The sequence below is a fragment of the Muntiacus reevesi genome, chromosome 2 (assembly GCF_963930625.1).
Source record: "Muntiacus reevesi chromosome 2, mMunRee1.1, whole genome shotgun sequence".
Classification (NCBI taxonomy): domain Eukaryota; kingdom Metazoa; phylum Chordata; class Mammalia; order Artiodactyla; family Cervidae; genus Muntiacus; species Muntiacus reevesi.
Genome location: NC_089250.1, coordinates 205,529,967 through 205,546,753, shown reverse-complemented (window position 1 = coordinate 205,546,753; position 16,787 = coordinate 205,529,967). Strand labels below are relative to the sequence as shown.

General features: G+C 56.9%; 2 protein-coding genes across 3 annotated transcripts; both read left to right on the top strand.

The window, feature by feature from the left end:
• Positions 1–264: 264 nt before the first annotated feature.
• On the top strand, positions 265–8,931 carry PRSS36 (serine protease 36). Its single transcript, XM_065919303.1, has 15 exons — positions 265–301; positions 597–632; positions 821–856; positions 1,244–1,406; positions 1,814–2,094; positions 2,560–2,726; positions 5,202–5,451; positions 5,561–5,690; positions 6,035–6,291; positions 6,378–6,541; positions 6,953–7,190; positions 7,303–7,444; positions 7,925–8,190; positions 8,268–8,389; positions 8,653–8,931. The coding sequence occupies exons 1-15, from the start codon at positions 265–267 to the stop codon at positions 8,929–8,931; spliced, it is 2,568 nt and encodes an 855-aa protein (XP_065775375.1).
• Positions 8,932–12,144: 3,213 nt separating this feature from the next.
• Positions 12,145–16,744, top strand: PRSS8 (serine protease 8). Of its 2 annotated transcripts, none has more exons than XM_065924716.1 (6): positions 12,145–12,459; positions 12,756–12,773; positions 14,518–14,680; positions 14,915–15,186; positions 15,274–15,440; positions 15,574–16,744. In XM_065924716.1, exons 1-6 carry the CDS (start codon positions 12,402–12,404, stop codon positions 15,895–15,897), a joined length of 1,002 nt encoding a protein of 333 aa, XP_065780788.1. In that variant the 5' UTR covers positions 12,145–12,401; the 3' UTR covers positions 15,898–16,744. The 2 variants fall into 2 exon arrangements, with proteins under 2 accessions (XP_065780788.1, XP_065780787.1); XM_065924715.1 differs by having other exon boundaries at positions 14,515–14,680.
• The last annotated feature ends 43 nt before the right edge of the window (positions 16,745–16,787 follow it).

Sequence of the window (16,787 nt, the reverse complement as noted above, 5' to 3'; positions counted from 1 at the left end):
GAGCTAGGACCTCTGCCTGCCACCCCCACCCCGGGCCTCTAGAGATGTGAGATGCGCACGGGACTCTGGGTGGGGCCTTCAGGCTCCCTACTTCCTCCTTCCAGCCCCAGATCCACTCAGATTCCCAGAGATGGGCTCCAGCCAGGGAGGGCGGGGCTCTTTCTGGACCCTCAGGAGTCACGGGGTGCCGAGGCAGAGACGGAGCTGTGTGGCAGGGAGTGGATCTTCACCCATCGCCGTGCCTCCAGCTGACTCAAACGGACCATGTCCCAGCACCTGCTTCTCCTACTTGTGATCCTTGGTAAGCTCAGGGGACCGGGCATGGCTGCAAAGGGCCTGGGTCAAAGCCTCTGGGGGGCTGGAAAGCAGGGCTCCAGGGGTCCACCTGGGGAGTAGGTTGTCAGAGGAGGACACCAGAAGAAGATGGAAGTGAGGTGCCGGGAGGGGCAGGAGGAATAGCCTATGAGAAGAGGGGGAATGGAGGTCTGGGTGCTGTGGGGGGATGGAGTACTTGCAAAGTTTGTGGGGAGGGAGCCAGGGAGGGCACACCATCATAACTGTAGGTCTCCAGCCTCTTCCTGCCTCCATCTCTCCAGCCATCAGCCCCATCCCGGGAGCCTTCCAGGACTCAGGTAAGGCAGTACGACTAGGGGAACATCACCGGCAGAGGCAGAAAAGATGGGACGGGTAGCCTGGGTGCTGGCAGGGCGGCTGACAGAGCAAGGAATTGGGGAAGAAGAAAGCAGGAAGGTGGGAGCTGGGCATTGTCAAGAGCTGGAGGTCACCAGTATTTTCCTCTCTTTGCCCCTCTGACTCCCAGCTCTCAGTCCTACTCAAGAAGAACCTGAAGATCTGGGTAAGGAATGGGGGTGGGGAGGAACCTCAGATCTTAAAGGAAGTTAAGGTTGGCTAGGCAATGAGGTTAGAGAGCATTACCAACTCAATGGACATGAATCTGAGCAAACTCTGGGAGATAATGGAGGACAGGGGAGCCTGGAGTGCTGCAATCCATAGGGTCGCAAAGAATCTGACAGGACTTAAGAGACTGAACAACAACGAAAGGTGATAGAGAGGTGGAAGTGATCAGAAACTTAGAAGTGCAGAACTTCTGGGTTGTTTTTTTTTCCGCGGGGGACAGGGGACAAACTAAGGGGAGTGGGCGATGGGGCTTTGTCCTGAGTTACCTGGGCCTCCGGCGTTGGGGACAGGGACGGGCGATGACCTCCACCCTACCCCCTTGCAGACTGCGGTCGCCCCGAGCCCTCTGCCCGAATCGTGGGGGGCTCAGACTCTCAGCCGGGCACCTGGCCGTGGCAGGTGAGCCTGCATCATGGCGGGGGCCACATCTGCGGGGGCTCCCTCATCGCCCCTTCCTGGGTTCTCTCGGCTGCTCACTGTTTCGTGACGTGAGTATTCGCGCACGTCCAATCCCTCTCCTTCAAAAAGCCGAGCCTGACCAGCAGCTGGACCCCGCGGACTCAAGGTTAACTTGAAGTTCGGCCGCCCCTGCCTCCCCACCCTCCTGAAGTTAAGTGCTCTGAGGGGTATCCGGGTTCTGAGTATCTGGGGAGGCAGCCAGCGGACTCGCCAACTATCCCCACCAACTATCCGAGTCTGAATTCCATCTTTCCAGTTCCCCGCCCCAACACCTCCAAATCGCATTCGCTCCTCCCCCTTTTAGGAAGTTAGCTCAACCCCGATCGCCCCTCCCGGGGTGGCTGACTCCACCTCTTCCTTGACTCCGAGCCCCCATCCCCACGAGGGTCTGCCCGCTCCCTCGGGTCCACCTGACCCCCTTCCCGCCACGGCGCAGGAACGGGACCTTGGAGCCCGCGGCCGAGTGGTCGGCGGTGCTGGGCGTGCACTCGCAGGACGGGCCCCTGGACGGCGCGCACGTCCGCGCGGTGGCCGCCATCCTGGTGCCGGACAACTACAGCAGCGTGGAACGGGGCGCCGACGTGGCCCTGCTGCGCCTGGCCTCGCCCGCCAGGCTGGGTCCCTCCGTGCGGCCCGTCTGCCTGCCCCGCGCCTCGCACCGCTTTGCTCACGGCACCGCCTGCTGGGCCACCGGCTGGGGGGACGTCCAGGAGGAGGGTGAGTGGAAAAGGGGGTGCCTCGGGAGGTGGGTGATTGGGGGGTGGAGCCTACCAGGTGGGTCCCTCCCCCGGGTACTTGATGGGGCCATTTCTGCGATGACAATGTCGGAAGAAGAGCAGAGAAGGGCTGGAGGGGACATTGATTTTGGATATGGTGGGTTTAAATGCCATGGCGCAAGGAGACAGCGATGTCCTGGAGGCAGTCGGAGGGGACCTAGCCGTTATTGTTACTCAGTCGCTTAGTCGTGTCCAACTCTTTGGGACCCCGTGGACTGCAGCACGACAGGCTTCCCTGTCCTTCACCAACTCCCGGAGTTTGCTCAGACTCATGTGCGTTGAGTCGTGCCATGGCGCATGGGGACAGACAATGTCCGAGAGGGCCCCAGAGGGAACCAGGCTAAGCCCTGGGGAAGAGGGGGCTGCATCCCTGCCTCACTGCTTTCTTCTCTGGCTCTGCCCACAGACCCCCTGCCTCTCCCCTGGGTGCTACAAGAAGTGGAGCTCAGGTTGCTGGGAGAGGCTGCCTGTCAGTGTCTTTACAGCCGGCCTGGCCCCTTCAACCTCACTTTCCAGCTATTGCCGGGGATGCTGTGTGCCGGCTACCCGGAAGGCCGCAGGGACACCTGCCAGGTGAGGGGAGGTGCCTGCACCTGCCTGCAGGACCAGGCAGAGCCCTAACCAGTAGGAAGCAGTATGAAGAATAGACTACTCCTCCCTCTCTCATATTTCTGAACCTCATCCGCAAAAAGAGGGCAAGCTTGCCAGCGGGTGGGATCGATGTGAGGAATACAAATGGACGGAACTTGGGGCTCAACAAATGGGCACTCTTATTGATGGGCAGTCTAGTGCAGTGGATGTCCAGTTAGAAGCTTAGCATCATTGCTTATGAGCTGTATGGCCTTGAACAAGTTATTTAACCTCTCTGTGCAGACGTTCTCATCAGAAAGATGGAGATGGAGGTTGTGATGATTAAATAAATTTGTACATGTAAAAAGTATTGTGGGGATCCCTGGTGGCTCAGTGGTAAAGAATTCACTTGCAGTGCAGGAGACTGCCTGCAATAGGAGACACGGATTCGATCCCTGGGTCAGAAAGATCCCTTGGAGAAGGAAATGGCAAGCCACTCCAGTATTCTTGTCTGGGAAATCCCATGGACAGAGGAGTCTGGAGGACTATAGTCCATGGGATCTTTAGGGCTGGACCCCACTTAGCAACTAAACCACCACCGAAAAGGATTTAGAACAAGGTCTGGTCCTTGTGCATGCGTGCTAAGTCGCTTCAGTCATGTCTGACTCTTTGCACCCCTATGGACTGTAGCCAGCCAGGCTTCTCTGTCCAAGGGGTTCTCCAGGCAATTATCCCATACCGTAGCCTAGGGCACAGCACCTGTTACTTAGTAGATACTCAACAAATAGTTCTTTTTAAAAGTGAATTAATCCTTCACAGAAGGGAGTTTTCTGGATAAGGGGCTGAAGGCCAAAACATGCTATATTTTAACCATTTTCCCCAGAAATGCCCCTCAAATGGCATACATTTTTGAGGGCACTCAAACATGCATGGTGGTGATGGGAATTCAGGCTTGATGATTTTCAGGGCCTCTCCCAATTATGAAAAAAGGGGTTTCGTGGTATAATGGTGAGCACTCTGGACTCTGAATCCAGTGATCCAAGTTCATGTCCTGGTGGGACCTTTCTGTTCAGGCTTCCCTGGCAACTCAGCTGGTAAAGAATCCGCCTGTAATGCAGGAGAACCTGGTTCAATCCTGAGTCAGGAATTCCCCTGGAGAAGGGATAGGTTACCCACTCCAATATTCTTGGGCTTCCCTAGTGGCTCAGTTGGTAAAGAATCTGCCTGCAATGTGGGATCCCTGGGTTGGGAAGATTGCCTAGAGGAAGGCATGGCAATCCACTCCAGTATTCTTGCCTGGAGAACTCCATGGACAGAGGAGTCTGGCAGGCTACAGTCCATGGGGTTGCAAAGAGTCAGCATGACTGGACTACTAAGCATGGCACAGAAGCCAATTATGAAGTTTCAGGACCTATGGACATAATCCCTGCCTCTTGAACAGGGTTGCCAACAACTCAACTTCCTCTAGACCAGTGCTGCTGTTCAATAAAACTTATGATGATAGAAATGTTTTTCCGTCTGTACTGTCCAGCATTATAGTCACTAGCCACACTGGCTATTGAACATTTTAAAAAATTTATTTATTTTTAATTGAAAGATAGTTGCTTTACAATATTGTCTTGGTTTCTCCCATACATTATTGAACATTTGAAAGGTGGCTAGTGTGATTGAGGAACTGAATTTTTAATTTTATTAAATGTCAATTAATTCAAATAGCCACAGGGGCTAACACTTGTATCATATTGGACAGCACAGTTCTGAATAATTCTGAGCTTTCTTTGTATCCCTCCTCAGGTCACAGAGATGCCTGACCTGGATTATAGTCATATCTTAGGGACAATGGCCCAGCAGTAAATGGTGCCAGAACCCTTGTTTTAATGTATGTTTCTTGTAGTTCTTCCTCCTTACTTACCTACAAACCATCCTTTCTTGGTGCTTTTCTAACAGCCTTTTCCTCCTGAATGCTGACATCTCTGATTTACTTTTTTTTTTTTTGGCTGCGCGCGTTCTTACTTCACTTGGGATCTTCAATCTAGTTCCCTGTCCAGGGATTGAACCTGGGTTCCCTGCATTGGGAGCAAGGACTCTTAGTCACTGGACCACCAGCGAAGTGCCTGATTTACTTTAACAGTTTAACAAGGAATTCTAACAGCTTAGAAACCAAAGACAGGCTTTAACTATTTATTGAGGAATCATTTGTCTCTGAATGAGACCGGCAGGCCTGTCAGGCATGGCCTTTACTGCATTAGCTTGGTGCTCTTGGCTTTGGTTCCTTCTCAGCCTTTCTGTTCTACAAGGCTTTCCCCTGCTTAGAGCTGTAGGGATCACAGAGGATGAGGCCCAGTCAATGTAGGTTTCCAGGAGAAGGTGGCTGTGTGTAGGACCAAAAAGAAGAGGTGTAGAACCTTTGTGAGGTGGTCCAGGATAAGCTGGTAGGTCCCTGGGCTGATCCAGTGACACTGAGTCATCTGTCATCAGGGAGACTCTGGGGGACCCCTGGTCTGCGAGGAAGGTGGCCGATGGTTCCAGGCAGGAATCACCAGCTTTGGCTTTGGCTGTGGACGGAGGAACCGTCCAGGAGTCTTCACTGCTGTGGCTCCCTATGAGGCATGGATAAGGGAACAGGTGTCAGGCTCAGACCCTGGGCCTGCCTTCCCCACCCAGCCCCCGGAGGCCCAGTCAGGCCTCCCCGAGCCCATGAATGAGAACTGCACCATCGCCCTTCCAGGTGAGGAAGGCAGGACCCCTAGATGTCAGCTGGATCTGGGAGATCTGAGTTCAGGCGGAAACTGCCTGGGGTTCAGGAGGCCCTCTGACTCAGGCCTCTCACCCCCCAGAGTGTGGGAAAACCCGGAGGCCAGGGGCCTGGCCCTGGGAAGCCCAGGTGATGGTCCCAGGATCCAGACCCTGCTATGGGGCACTGGTGTCTGAAAGCTGGGTCTTGGCACCTGCCAGTTGCTTTCCAGGGTGAGTGAAAACCCAGTCTTGGGCAGATTCTTGCTCAGTCTGAGACACTATCTAACTGGCCCCAGCCATTCCCTTGGGTAGGATAGGGGTAGGGGTGTGGGGTCCCTTTGGAGGTGTATGATCCAGCTCAAAATTCGGGGTCCTAGTCTCTTTGGGGCAAATAGAGGGGTAATAAAAATTCGACCCAGGATTGGGCGGAGGGGTGGGGGAGGGAGCCTGAGTGTACAGTTCTCAGGTCAGGGATGCAGAATCTTGCCTGGAGACCCAGACTCTAAGCCAAGGGTGGAGGTTTAGAGCTGAGCTTGCAGGATCCAGCCCATGTCCCCAGTCTCCCCATCCCGCAGTCACATCAGCTCAGACCGCCAGCCCAGCGACCTGGACTACTGGCGCGTGCAACTGCCCTCGCGCCCGCGCGCGGAGCAGGTGGCGCGCCTCGTGCCGCACGAGAACGCCTCGTGGGACGATGCCTCGAACCTGGCGCTGCTGCAGCTGCGCGCGCCCGTGAACCTGAGCGCGGCCCCGCGGCCAGTGTGTCTACCCCACCCGGAACACTATTTCCTGCCAGGGAGCCGCTGCCGCCTGGCTCGCTGGGGCCGCGGGGGTGAGCTGGGGTTCGGCACGGGCCGGGCGGGGCGGACCCGGGGCCGGACGCGGCGGGAGCGCTGGCTCCCTCCCTTTCTCTCGCAGAACCCGCGCCCGGAGCCAGCTCTCTGCTTGAGGCGGAGCTCTTGAGTGCCTGGTGGTGTCACTGCCTGTATGGCCGCCAGGGGGCGTCAGTGCCGCCGCCGGGAGAGCCGCCGCAGGCGCTCTGCCCCGCCTACCAGGAGGAGGAGGAGGAGGGGAGCTGCTGGGTGAGCGGCGGGGGCGGGGTCTAAGAGTTGGAGTAAGACGGAGGGGCGGGCCGTGGGCGGGGCCTTGGAGGGGCGGTGAACCGGGAGCCGCGTTCTGGGGGTGGAGACGGGGTTAAGGCGGGACTAGGACGCGCTGGGGGCGGAGCCTGGTCCTGGAAGCCTTCTGGGGAGCGGGCCAAGACCCGCCAAGACCGCGGGACTTTTAAACTCCTCTTGGGTTTAAAGAGAATCCTAAAGTGAGGGCAGCCTTCTTACTCAGATTAGTGTTGGAGCCTGGCTTGGAGGAGGTGGGATTTCTTATGTCCGAATACGGTACAGTTTCGAGTCCAGGGAAGCTCCAGGACTTTTGATGGCCCCTCATCAACTGACACGCGCATAAAGGCTGTTAACACACACACCTTCTTGCTGCAGAACTACTCTCATTGGAGCCTGCTGTGCCGGGAAGAGGGGACCTGGTTCCTGGCTGGAATCAGAGACTTCCCCAGTGACTGCCTGCGTCCCAGAGTTTTCTACCCACTGCAGACCCACGGTCCATGGATCAGCCATGTGACTCGGGGGGCCTACCTGGAGGACCAGCTGGCCTGGGACTGGGGCCCTGAGGGAGAAGAGACTGAGGCAAAAACTTGTCCCCCTCACACAGAGAATGGTGGTGAGGAGGGGCTTTTGGGGCTTCGGGGCTCCTGGGAGTGCTTAGATCCATGGTAGGGACTTTGAGGGTCAGCTGTGGGGTCCCCACTGAGGGGGTCATCTCCTCTCCCTAGCCTGTGGCCTGCGGCCAGAGCCAGCTCTGATGGGGGTCCTGTGGCCCTGGCTGGCAGAGGTGCATGTCGCTGGAGAGCGCGTCTGTGCTGGCATCCTCGTGGCCCCAGGCTGGGTTCTGGCAGCCACTCACTGTGTCCTCAGGTGGGTCTCACCCATCTTCCTGGCAAGAGGGAGACATTGGGAGAGGGGCCAAAGGACAGTAGCAGGCTGTTCTCCCTTTAGATCTTTTATTGCACCAGGAAATTGTTCGAAGTGTTTTGAGACAGAAGAGAGATATCAAAGGAGGACTAATTGAAGGAATTAGTGGAGTGACCCTGGACATTTGTTCCACCCTTTCCCCTGGGCTGGGCTTCCCTGGTGGTTCAGAGGTTAAAGCGTCTGCCTGCAATGCAAGAAACCTGGGTTTGATCCCTAGGTCGGGAAGATCCCTCCTGGAGAAGGAAATGGCAACCCACTCCAGTATTCTTCTTGCCTGGAGAATCCCATGGACGGAGGAGCCTGGTGGGCTACAATCCACGGGATCACAAAGAGACTGAGCGACTTCACTTTTTTCCCCTGGGCTGGGAAGGATTTATCAGCAATGAGGGGATCAGGAAGTGACCCTGGACCTTGTTTCTGCAGGCCAGGCTCTACAACGGTGCCTTATATTGAAGTGTACCTGGGCCGGGGGGGGGCCAGCCCTCTCCCCCAGAGCCACCAGGTGTCCCGGTTGGTCATCAGCATCCGCTTGCCCCGGCACCTGGGGCTGCGGCCCCCCCTGGCCCTCCTGGAGCTGAGCTCCCGAGTGGAGCCCTCCCCATCAGCCTTGCCCATCTGCCTTCACCCAGGGGGTACCCCCCTGGGGGCCAGTTGCTGGGTACTGGGCTGGAAGGACCCCCAAGACCGAGGTGAGAGCCCTGGATCCTGGGGACGAAAAGGGACAGGATGTCGCAATGCCTGGGACAACCTTCCTTCCTGTCTCTAGTCCCTGTGGCTGCTGCTGTCTCCATCTTGACGCCACGACTCTGTCACTGCCTCTATCAAGGCCTTCTGCCTCCTGGGACTCTATGTGTCCTGTATGCAGAGGGGCAAGAGGACAGGTGTGAGGTACGGGGCCTGGGTATCCTGGCCTGGTCAGGACAGAGGCTGTGCTGGGCAGCCGGATGCCAGGGGGAGAGCAGGGTGGGGATTCTTAGGCACTGGGTTTTGGATCAGAAGAGGCAGTGCTTTCTGACTGGACCTCGGGAGAGACCAGGGGCCAAGATGCCTGAGGATGGAGAGGAACAGTGGTTTGTGACTGGGTCCTAGGAGGCGCAGGGAACTGGAAGGAAGAGTAAGGGCCCCTGTTGGTCTTGGCCCTGATGCTGCAGGTGACCTCAGCACCTCCGCTCCTGTGCCAGACTGAGGGAGGCTCCTGGGTCCTCGTGGGCATGGCTGTTCGAGGCAGCCGGGAGCTGTTTGCGGCCACTGGCCCTGAAGAGGCCTGGATCTCCCAGACAGTGGGGGAGGCACCTTTCCTGCCCCCCAGCGGCTTCCCCCACTGGCTCACTGAAGGCAGCGACCTCTGTCCCCCTGACATGGCCAGGGCCTCAGGTTCCCCGCGGGCTGCTCTTTTCCTGCTGCTTCTGACCCCCCTGATCCAGGGCTGAGGGCTGACCCCTCCCGGCCCGGGGCCCTGGCCTACCTCCCCTTCACCTCCCCACCCCCTTCCACCCTCCACTTCCCGCCCAGTGAGGCTGGAATGTAGCCCAACTGGCTCCCGTTCCCTTACCCAGAACCTCTGGAGTGCTCCACCCACCTAGACTGCAGCGGCTTCGGTTAATTGGGCCTCAGTGCCCAGCTATTTCGGGCTCTGGCATTCTTGAGGGCAGCGGGAGCCAGTGGACAATAAACATGTAAACACAGACACGTGGCCTTGTGGCACGGCTGGAGGCAGGCTGAGGGGGCCAAGGGGGGGCCCCAGGGCTGGGCCTCTCCCTCCTGGGCCTCTGAGTCAGGCTGTGGGCAACCAGGAAATGTGTCTCCGATAAGGTGGCAGCTGTCCCTCATTCCTGCCCCGGGGCGGGGGAGGTTGCGTGGCCAGCTGGGTGTGTGTCACGTCCCCAGTGGAATCAGCGTCCCCAACACCTGCTGGCCACCTCAGCCTTGGCCTTGCTGCCCCTCCCCCTCGAGAGCAAGAAGGACTGAGGCTGAGGGTCAGCGGCAGAGTCCGGGGGTCTGGGAGTCCAGGGTCTGTCTGTCATATTCTGCACCCACAGGGAGCCTCCCCCACATACACACCCTGATGAATGGTGTCCCAGAGTGTATGCCTCTGGAGTCCTCGTGCACACACCACGCTTGTACCCTTCAAGGGACCACCACGTCCTGCCCAAAGCCCCTAGGGTCTGGACCCCATCATGAGTCCCTCATCTGTACATCTCACAGCCTCTTCCCATAACTAACCAGTGTGTGTGTGTGTGTGTGTGTGTGTGTGTGTGTGTGTGTGTGTTAGTCTCTCAGTCGTGTCTGACTCTGCAACCCCATGGACTATAGCCCACCAGACTCCTCTGTCCATGGGAGTCTCTGGGCAAGAATACTGGAGTGGGTTGCCATTTCCTCCTCCAGGGGAATCTTCCGAACCCAGGAATCCAACCCCAGTCTTCCGAATTACAGGTAGATTCTTTACCGTCTTAAACCACCAGGGAAGCCACAGCCAGTGTAGCTCCCTATATTAATTCAACCACGTTTCCTGCTGACTACTGACTCCTGGCTAACTCCAGCTAACTCAGGACTCTGTGCTTCCACTGCAGGGGGTGTGGGTTCCATCCCTGATCAGGGAACTATGATCCCTACACCCACTGGAGCAACATGGCTGGGACCTTGACAAGCCCATGAAATGCTCCCAGCATGGTGGGGAACACATGGTCTGGTGGTCAGGAGAAAGCCCTAGAGGAGATGATGTTCTAGCACAGAATAAAAGCAAAGGAAGACCCATATGGGGCAGGAGGGTTACTTGGGGTGGAAACCAGCCGCTAAGGGTAGCAATGGGGGCTATCCCCAATGAGGGCACCTCTGCGGCTGGAGTCACCGTTTGCAGATGCCTGAGTCACTCATATTCAGCAGAGGGCTGGCTAGGCAGAGGGTAGGGGGAGACCTACAGGAGAGCTGGAAGTTCTTGAAAGATTGAGGGACTGATGAGATGGACAGAGGATGTTTTCTGTTTGGCTGTGCCAGATCTTAGCTGCAGCACACAGACTCTTCGCTGTGGTGCGTGGACTGCTCTCTAGTTATGGCGCACAGACTCTAGAGGTCTAAGCTCCAGTAGATGGGACCCCTGGGCTTAGTTGTTCCCACACCATGTAGTATCTCGATTCCCTGGCCAGGGATTAAACTTGCACCCCTTCACTGGAAGGTAGGTTTTTAACCACTGGACCACTAGGAAAGTCCCTGGACAGAAGTTCTTAAAGCACATGGCTTTTTTTTTTTTTCTTGGCTATGTACCTAGCATTCAGGGATCTTAGTTCCCTGACCAGGGATCACCTGACCCTGACCGCCTCCTGCAGTAGACGTGCAGAGTCCTGACCACTGGACCATCAGGGAATTCTGGCACCTGGCTTATCTTTAGCTTATCTGGCTTATCTTTAGGCCAGATCCCAAAGAGAATACTCTTTGAATCTGTCCACATGGGGACATACACCCCTATCTGTCCCCCATGCCCAGTCAGTCATACATATGTCATCCTCCATAAACATTTAATATGCCCCATTCTCTACCCAAACCCACCCACCATGTCCAGCGTCTTGCCTTCTCCACCTCGGCTTAGACTCCTTCCCAAGTCAGTCTCATCCCCTTTCCCAATCAAGGAATTCCCTGCCCTCCAGCCTGGGCCCTAAAGTCCTGGCTCAGAGAGCCAGATGCCTCCTCTCAGCGAAGGAAGGTGGGCAGGTGGGGCTCTCTTTTTCTAAAACTCGAAGTCAGTACATTCCCAGTTGCCTGAATTTCTACAGTCACAGAGGATGCACCTGATTCCCCAGACCAGGCACATGGGCCCCTGCACCCTCCACTTGAGGACCCTTCACCTGGACCACCCTTCCCTATCTTTGCCTTGTTAACACCTTCTCAAAACCCTTTGAGGTCTCAGTTCGAAAGGCACCTTCTTGAGGAGCCCTTCTTGATGCCAGCCTAGGTTGGGCTCCTGTCAATGGCCTCCAGGGCACCCCTCCCCCCCCCCCCCCCCCCCGCCCCCTGCTTCTTTCTCCATCTGAAGCATCGCCTGAAGTTATTCTGTAATTGCTTGTGTCATCCTGTGATTCAGGTCTGTCACCTCAACTTCACCATGAGCTCAGGGAAGGCAGGACGATGTCCACTTTGTCTCCTGTACCTGGAACATATTAGGCTCTCAATAAATATGTATGGAATGATGAGCATCCCCGGACATGTCACCACACCTCACCACATGCAGATGAGGTTGCAGGCTCCACAGTAGGGCCTGAAAGAGCCCTAGCCCCGGGGCAGAACCGGGTGTCCTGGGGCTCAGACACGAGGCTTCAGGAGGGGAGGGAAGGAGGGAGAAATGGCCTAAAATAACAGAGGCCAGACCGGGCCCTGAGGGGGCTTAACAGGTATGGGAGACTTGAAAGACCCGGGCCCAAGAGCAGTTGGGTCAGGAATCCAGACATCCAGGTTTCCAGCCCTGCCTGAGGCTGCTTAAGCAACAGCTACCCCACCTTCCCACCCGCCACACACACAGCCTAGGGGTCTCTGTCTCTGTCTCTCTCTCTCTCTCTCTCTCACACACACACACACACACACAGAGCCTAGTTTGGTGAGAGAGGCCGGCGGAGCTGAGCAGGGGGGCGGGACCAGGGGCGGGGCAGACAGGTAGGCACCCTTTCCTGGAAGCTGCCACTCCGGAAGGAAGGTCGGTGCGTACCCAGGGCGATCTGGAGACCGGTCCTCACCGCCCGGCTGCAGAGACCCTAACATTTCCCTTGCGCCCGCTTCCTGCCTTCGAAGCCAGCCTTGGACACCTGTTTCTCCTGTCTTCTGCGATCCTAACACCTGGAGCTCGCCTTTGACCCCCCACCTCTTGCCTGTGAGGTCCCTTCCCCTGGGTGCTCAGGGCACCTGGTCCTGGGCCATGGCCCGGAGGGTTGTGATCACTGTGCTTTTGCTTGGATTATTCCAAAATGGGATAGGTGAGTGTGGGCACGGGTGGGGAGCAGGGGGCAGGCGAGGGTGGGAAGGAGAGGAGGGGGGTCCACTGGGGCCAAGGGTATAACCCTTTTCGGGGGTATGTCCCTTATTGTGGGCTCAAGAACCCCCGTCTTCAGCCTCACTGGCTCTTGGCCTGTCTCCCCAGCTTTGGTCTCCTGGGGCTGGGGTAGAGGATGGGGAAGCCTCCAGAAGAAGCAGCAGACTGGGGGGGTGGGGCCTGGGGTCTGAGCTCTAGAGGCTTCCCTGCTTACCCCTCCCTCTTTCTCTCTCCCTCCAGGAGCCGTTGGAGCTGAAGGTGAGGCTCACCCGGGAGGAATGGGGGAGGAGAAGGTGAGGGGTGGGGCCAAGGGTTCAGATTTCTATGGCGCATTGGAGCACCTGACCCTATGCAAAGCTGTTTCGTCCACTCCTCTGGTCTTATTTAGGTCCCTGGTAGCACTTGAGGTGGGGACGATAGCCTCAATCTTTAAGACAGTGAGGGGCAGAAAAGTGACTTGCCCAACGGCACACAGCCAGTGTGTGTCAGCGCTGGGATTTAAAGTCAGGTCTGAGCCCAAAGGTGGGTTGTTTTGAGGGGGACAAACCAAGGGTCAGTCTCGTTGGCAGTCCCAGCTTCACCATGTACTGGCTATGTCTCACGCGGTCAGTCCCCTCACCTCTTAAATGAAGTTGAAGGAATTCCCTGGTGGTCCAGTGGTTAGCACGCTGTGGTTTCACCGTCAAGGGCCCGGTTTGATCCCTGGTTGGGGAACTAGGATCCCACAGACCATGCAGCGCAGGCCAAAATAAAATGAAGTCAGTTCTGTCTACCTCCTGGGGCTGCTTGAGGAGTCAGGAAGATAAAGGAAGTGAAAGCCCCTTCAGGGCCTGGCATTGCTTGGACTGTTGGTCTCTAAATGGTAGCTATTGTCTTTTTTATGAGGAGACGAGGAGGAGCCTACCTGGGTGGTTTTCCCTGCACCTGAGAAGGTGACTTTGTGAAGGGCATTTGGGTCCTGCTCCAAACAGTGGCCTTCACAGGGGTGGGGCTGCCCTGGAAATGAAATGAGATGCTCACACCCTGGGATCCAGGATGTCCTATTCATTTGTTCAACACATCCACGACTCCATTTGTGTGCCCAGTCCTGTGCCCAGTACTGGGGACGTGTGAGTCTGCCCTCGTCTCTGCCCCTAGGGAACGCCCAAGTTGATTGGCTGAAGTAGACAGTGAGAATGCAAACAGCCCTGTCCAGGAAGCAGAGACCCTGGGAGCTCTGAGGCATCACCTATCCCAGCCAGCAGGGCGACGGCAGACTTCAGAGGGACTGGTATTTGAACCACCTCCATAGGCAAATAGAAGTTGTTGTTGTATTCAGTTGCTAAGTTTTGTCCAACTCTTTGCAACCCCATGGGCTGCAGCACGCCCAGCTGCTCTAGCTACTGTCTCCTGGAATTTGCTCAAATTCACGTCCATTGAGTCGGTGATACTGTCTAACCATCTCATCCTCCGCTGCCCCCTTCTCCTTTTGCCTTCAGTCTTTCCCAGCGTCAGGGTCTTTTCCAATGAGTCGGCTTTTCACATCAGGGGGCCAAAGTATCACCATTTCACATTTCAAATAGAAGTGGGGATGAGGAAGGCTACCCTAGGTGGAGTGATCTGAGTAAGCAAAAGTCTGGAGGTCTAGTGTGTGGCCCGACGTGAGTGTCCAGATGGATGGCTGGAGTGGATGGCAGTGCCATGAGAGGTCTGAAATCTCTCTTAAGGGCAGAGTGGAGCCAGGGAAGGATTTAAGCAGTGGTGTGAACTGGCCAGATATGTAAGGAGTAGATCAGATGGAAGGCAGGAAGGCCTGAGAGGACAGAAGCTGAGTGAGACCTTTAATGAGCCACTTGGCCAAGGACAGCAGGTGACTGGTGAGCTGGGGGCTGGGGACAAAGCCTAACTGGCTTCTGTGAACTCACCTCTGAAGCTCCAAACCAGACTTCCTGGGCTGTATCGGGTTAGGAAGCGGTCTGGTGGCTCCAGAGGTCCTGACCCCCTCCCATTCCTCTCCCAGCAGCCTCTTGTGGTATGGTCCCTCAAGCACGTATCACAGGTGGTACCGATGCAGCTCGCGGCCAGTGGCCCTGGCAGGTCAGCATCAACCACCACGGCACCCACGTGTGTGGCGGCTCTCTCGTGTCCGAGCAGTGGGTGCTGTCGGCTGCTCACTGCTTCCCAAGGTACCCATGGGGTAGGGGGCAGGGTGGGGAAATGGGGTGGGGCGGGGGTCAAGATTCGGGGATCAATGTAGGTCAGAGACTGGGGGTTCTTGGGTTGGATCTAGGGGGTATCAATAAAGCCTGTTAAAGATCTGTCAGGAGTGAAGGCCAGGGGTCACAGATCACAGGATAAAACTTGGATGCAGAGTGGGACCCAAAAGGTCAGCTGCTCTGCCTTCACCCCTCTGTCTGCAGGGACAACAAGATAGAAGAATACGAGGTCAAGCTGGGCGCCCACCAACTGGACTACTACAGTACTGACACCCAGGTCCGCGGGGTGGCCCAGGTCATTTCCCATGAGACCTATTCCCACGAGGGCTCCATGGGGGACATTGCGCTCCTCCAGCTCAGCAGCTCCGTTACCTTCTCCCGCTACATCCGGCCCATCTGCCTCCCCGCAGCCAACACCTCCTTCCCCAATGGCCTCCAGTGCATTGTCACTGGCTGGGGCCATGTGGCCCCCTCAGGTAAGGGATGGGGCTGACGTCTAGAGACACAGAGGGGAGCTGACTCAGGCCAGGAGACCCTGGGTAAGCATCTTTTGCCCCCCACAGTGAGCCTCCCGAACCCCCGGCCACTGCAGCAACTTGAGGTACCGCTGATCAGTCGTGAGACCTGTAACTGCCTGTACAATATCAATGCCAAGCCTGGGGAGCCCCACCTAATCAACCAGGATATGCTGTGTGCTGGCTACGTGAACGGGAGCAAGGATGCCTGCCAGGTAAATGCAGGGGGTCCGGGTGAACGGAGGAGACAGGTGTGTCTTGGGAGATGAGGGCTTAAGGGGGCTTGGCCTGGATGGTTGAAGGCCTGGGGTCCCATCCTGACAGCTGTTGTGTGGATTTTCTTTTCAGGGTGACTCTGGAGGCCCACTTTCCTGCCCAGTTGCAGGCCGCTGGTACCTGGCAGGCATCGTAAGCTGGGGTGATGCCTGTGGGGCCCCTAACAGGCCCGGTGTTTATACCCTGACCTCCGTTTATGCCTCCTGGATTCACTACAAAGTGGCAAGTCTCCAGCCTCAGGTGGTGCCCCAAATGAAGGAGTCCCAGCCCGATGGCCACCTCTGCAGCCACTACACGGGTTTCAGCTCTGCCCCAGCCCAGGGCTTGGTGGGACCCATCCTTCTGCTGCCACTTGGCCTCACCCTGGGCCTCCTCCGCCCACTCCGTGAGGACTGATCTACTCACGCCTGGGAGCTGCTCTGCTTCCGAGACCTCCACATCACACCCAAGGACAGACACTGTTCCCGTGTTAGGCCCCACCCGGGACACTCTGGGCCCGGGGCCTGACTTGAGTCACTCCCTCCTCCCAGGACCCTGTGGGAGTTCAAGGAACCATCCTGAACTCTGAGCCCACTCTTCTGGATTGTTCTTTGGGATGGTAACCTCCACTGCAGGAGTTGATTGCCTGTGGTACTGGCTAGAACCTCTGGTCACTTCCATCCGCTGTCTACAAGCCTATCTGTTGGGCTCCTATGGAGCCCCCAAGGACCCTCAGCTATGAAAATGGGCCCTGGCTCCCTACCCATTTCTAGAAGACTGGCCAACTTGACGGCTACTGAAGAAGGACTGGCTCAGCACCTCACCTGCTCTGATGAGCCCCATCACTGCACCCTCTTCTGGGCCAGGGCTGCCTCTGAAGTGTGTCAGTCGCTTAGCTGTGCCCGACTCTTTGTGACCCCATGGATTGTAGCCCGTCAGGTTCCTCTGTCCATGGGATTCTCCAGGCAAGAACACGGGAGTGAATGGCCATTCCCTTCTCCAGGGGATCTTCCTGACTCAGGAATCAAGCCCTTATCTCCTGCATTGCAGGTGGATTCTTTACCATCTGAGCTACCAGGGAAGCCTGGGGCTGCCTCTGGGCAACAGGTTTTCAAGGACAAAAAAGGCCCCAATCTTGCCTCATTGGCTGCCATGCCCCACCTTGAGCCCTGACTTCTGGACTCCGGAGGACTGAGCCCCCACCGGAACTGGGCTCCAACATGCATCTGGAGTCGGGGGTTAGAAGGAGTAAAATGTTCTCAGCACAACTGGCTGTGTGTGTGTGTGTGTGTGTGTGTGTGTGTGTG

Coding starts and splice junctions, on each gene's coding strand:
- PRSS36 (XM_065919303.1), top strand. CDS start 265: ATGTCCCAGCACCTGCTTCTCCTACTTGTGATCCTTG. Junction 2,095..2,559: donor GGGGGACGTCCAGGAGGAGG/GTGAGTGGAAAA, acceptor CTCTGCCCACAG/ACCCCCTGCCTCTCCCCTGG. Junction 6,292..6,377: donor GGCTCGCTGGGGCCGCGGGG/GTGAGCTGGGGT, acceptor TTTCTCTCGCAG/AACCCGCGCCCGGAGCCAGC.
- PRSS8 (XM_065924715.1), top strand. CDS start 12,402: ATGGCCCGGAGGGTTGTGATCACTGTGCTTTTGCTTGGATTATTCCAA. Junction 15,187..15,273: donor GGGCCATGTGGCCCCCTCAG/GTAAGGGATGGG, acceptor TGCCCCCCACAG/TGAGCCTCCCGAACCCCCGG. Junction 15,441..15,573: donor GGAGCAAGGATGCCTGCCAG/GTAAATGCAGGG, acceptor TTTTCTTTTCAG/GGTGACTCTGGAGGCCCACT.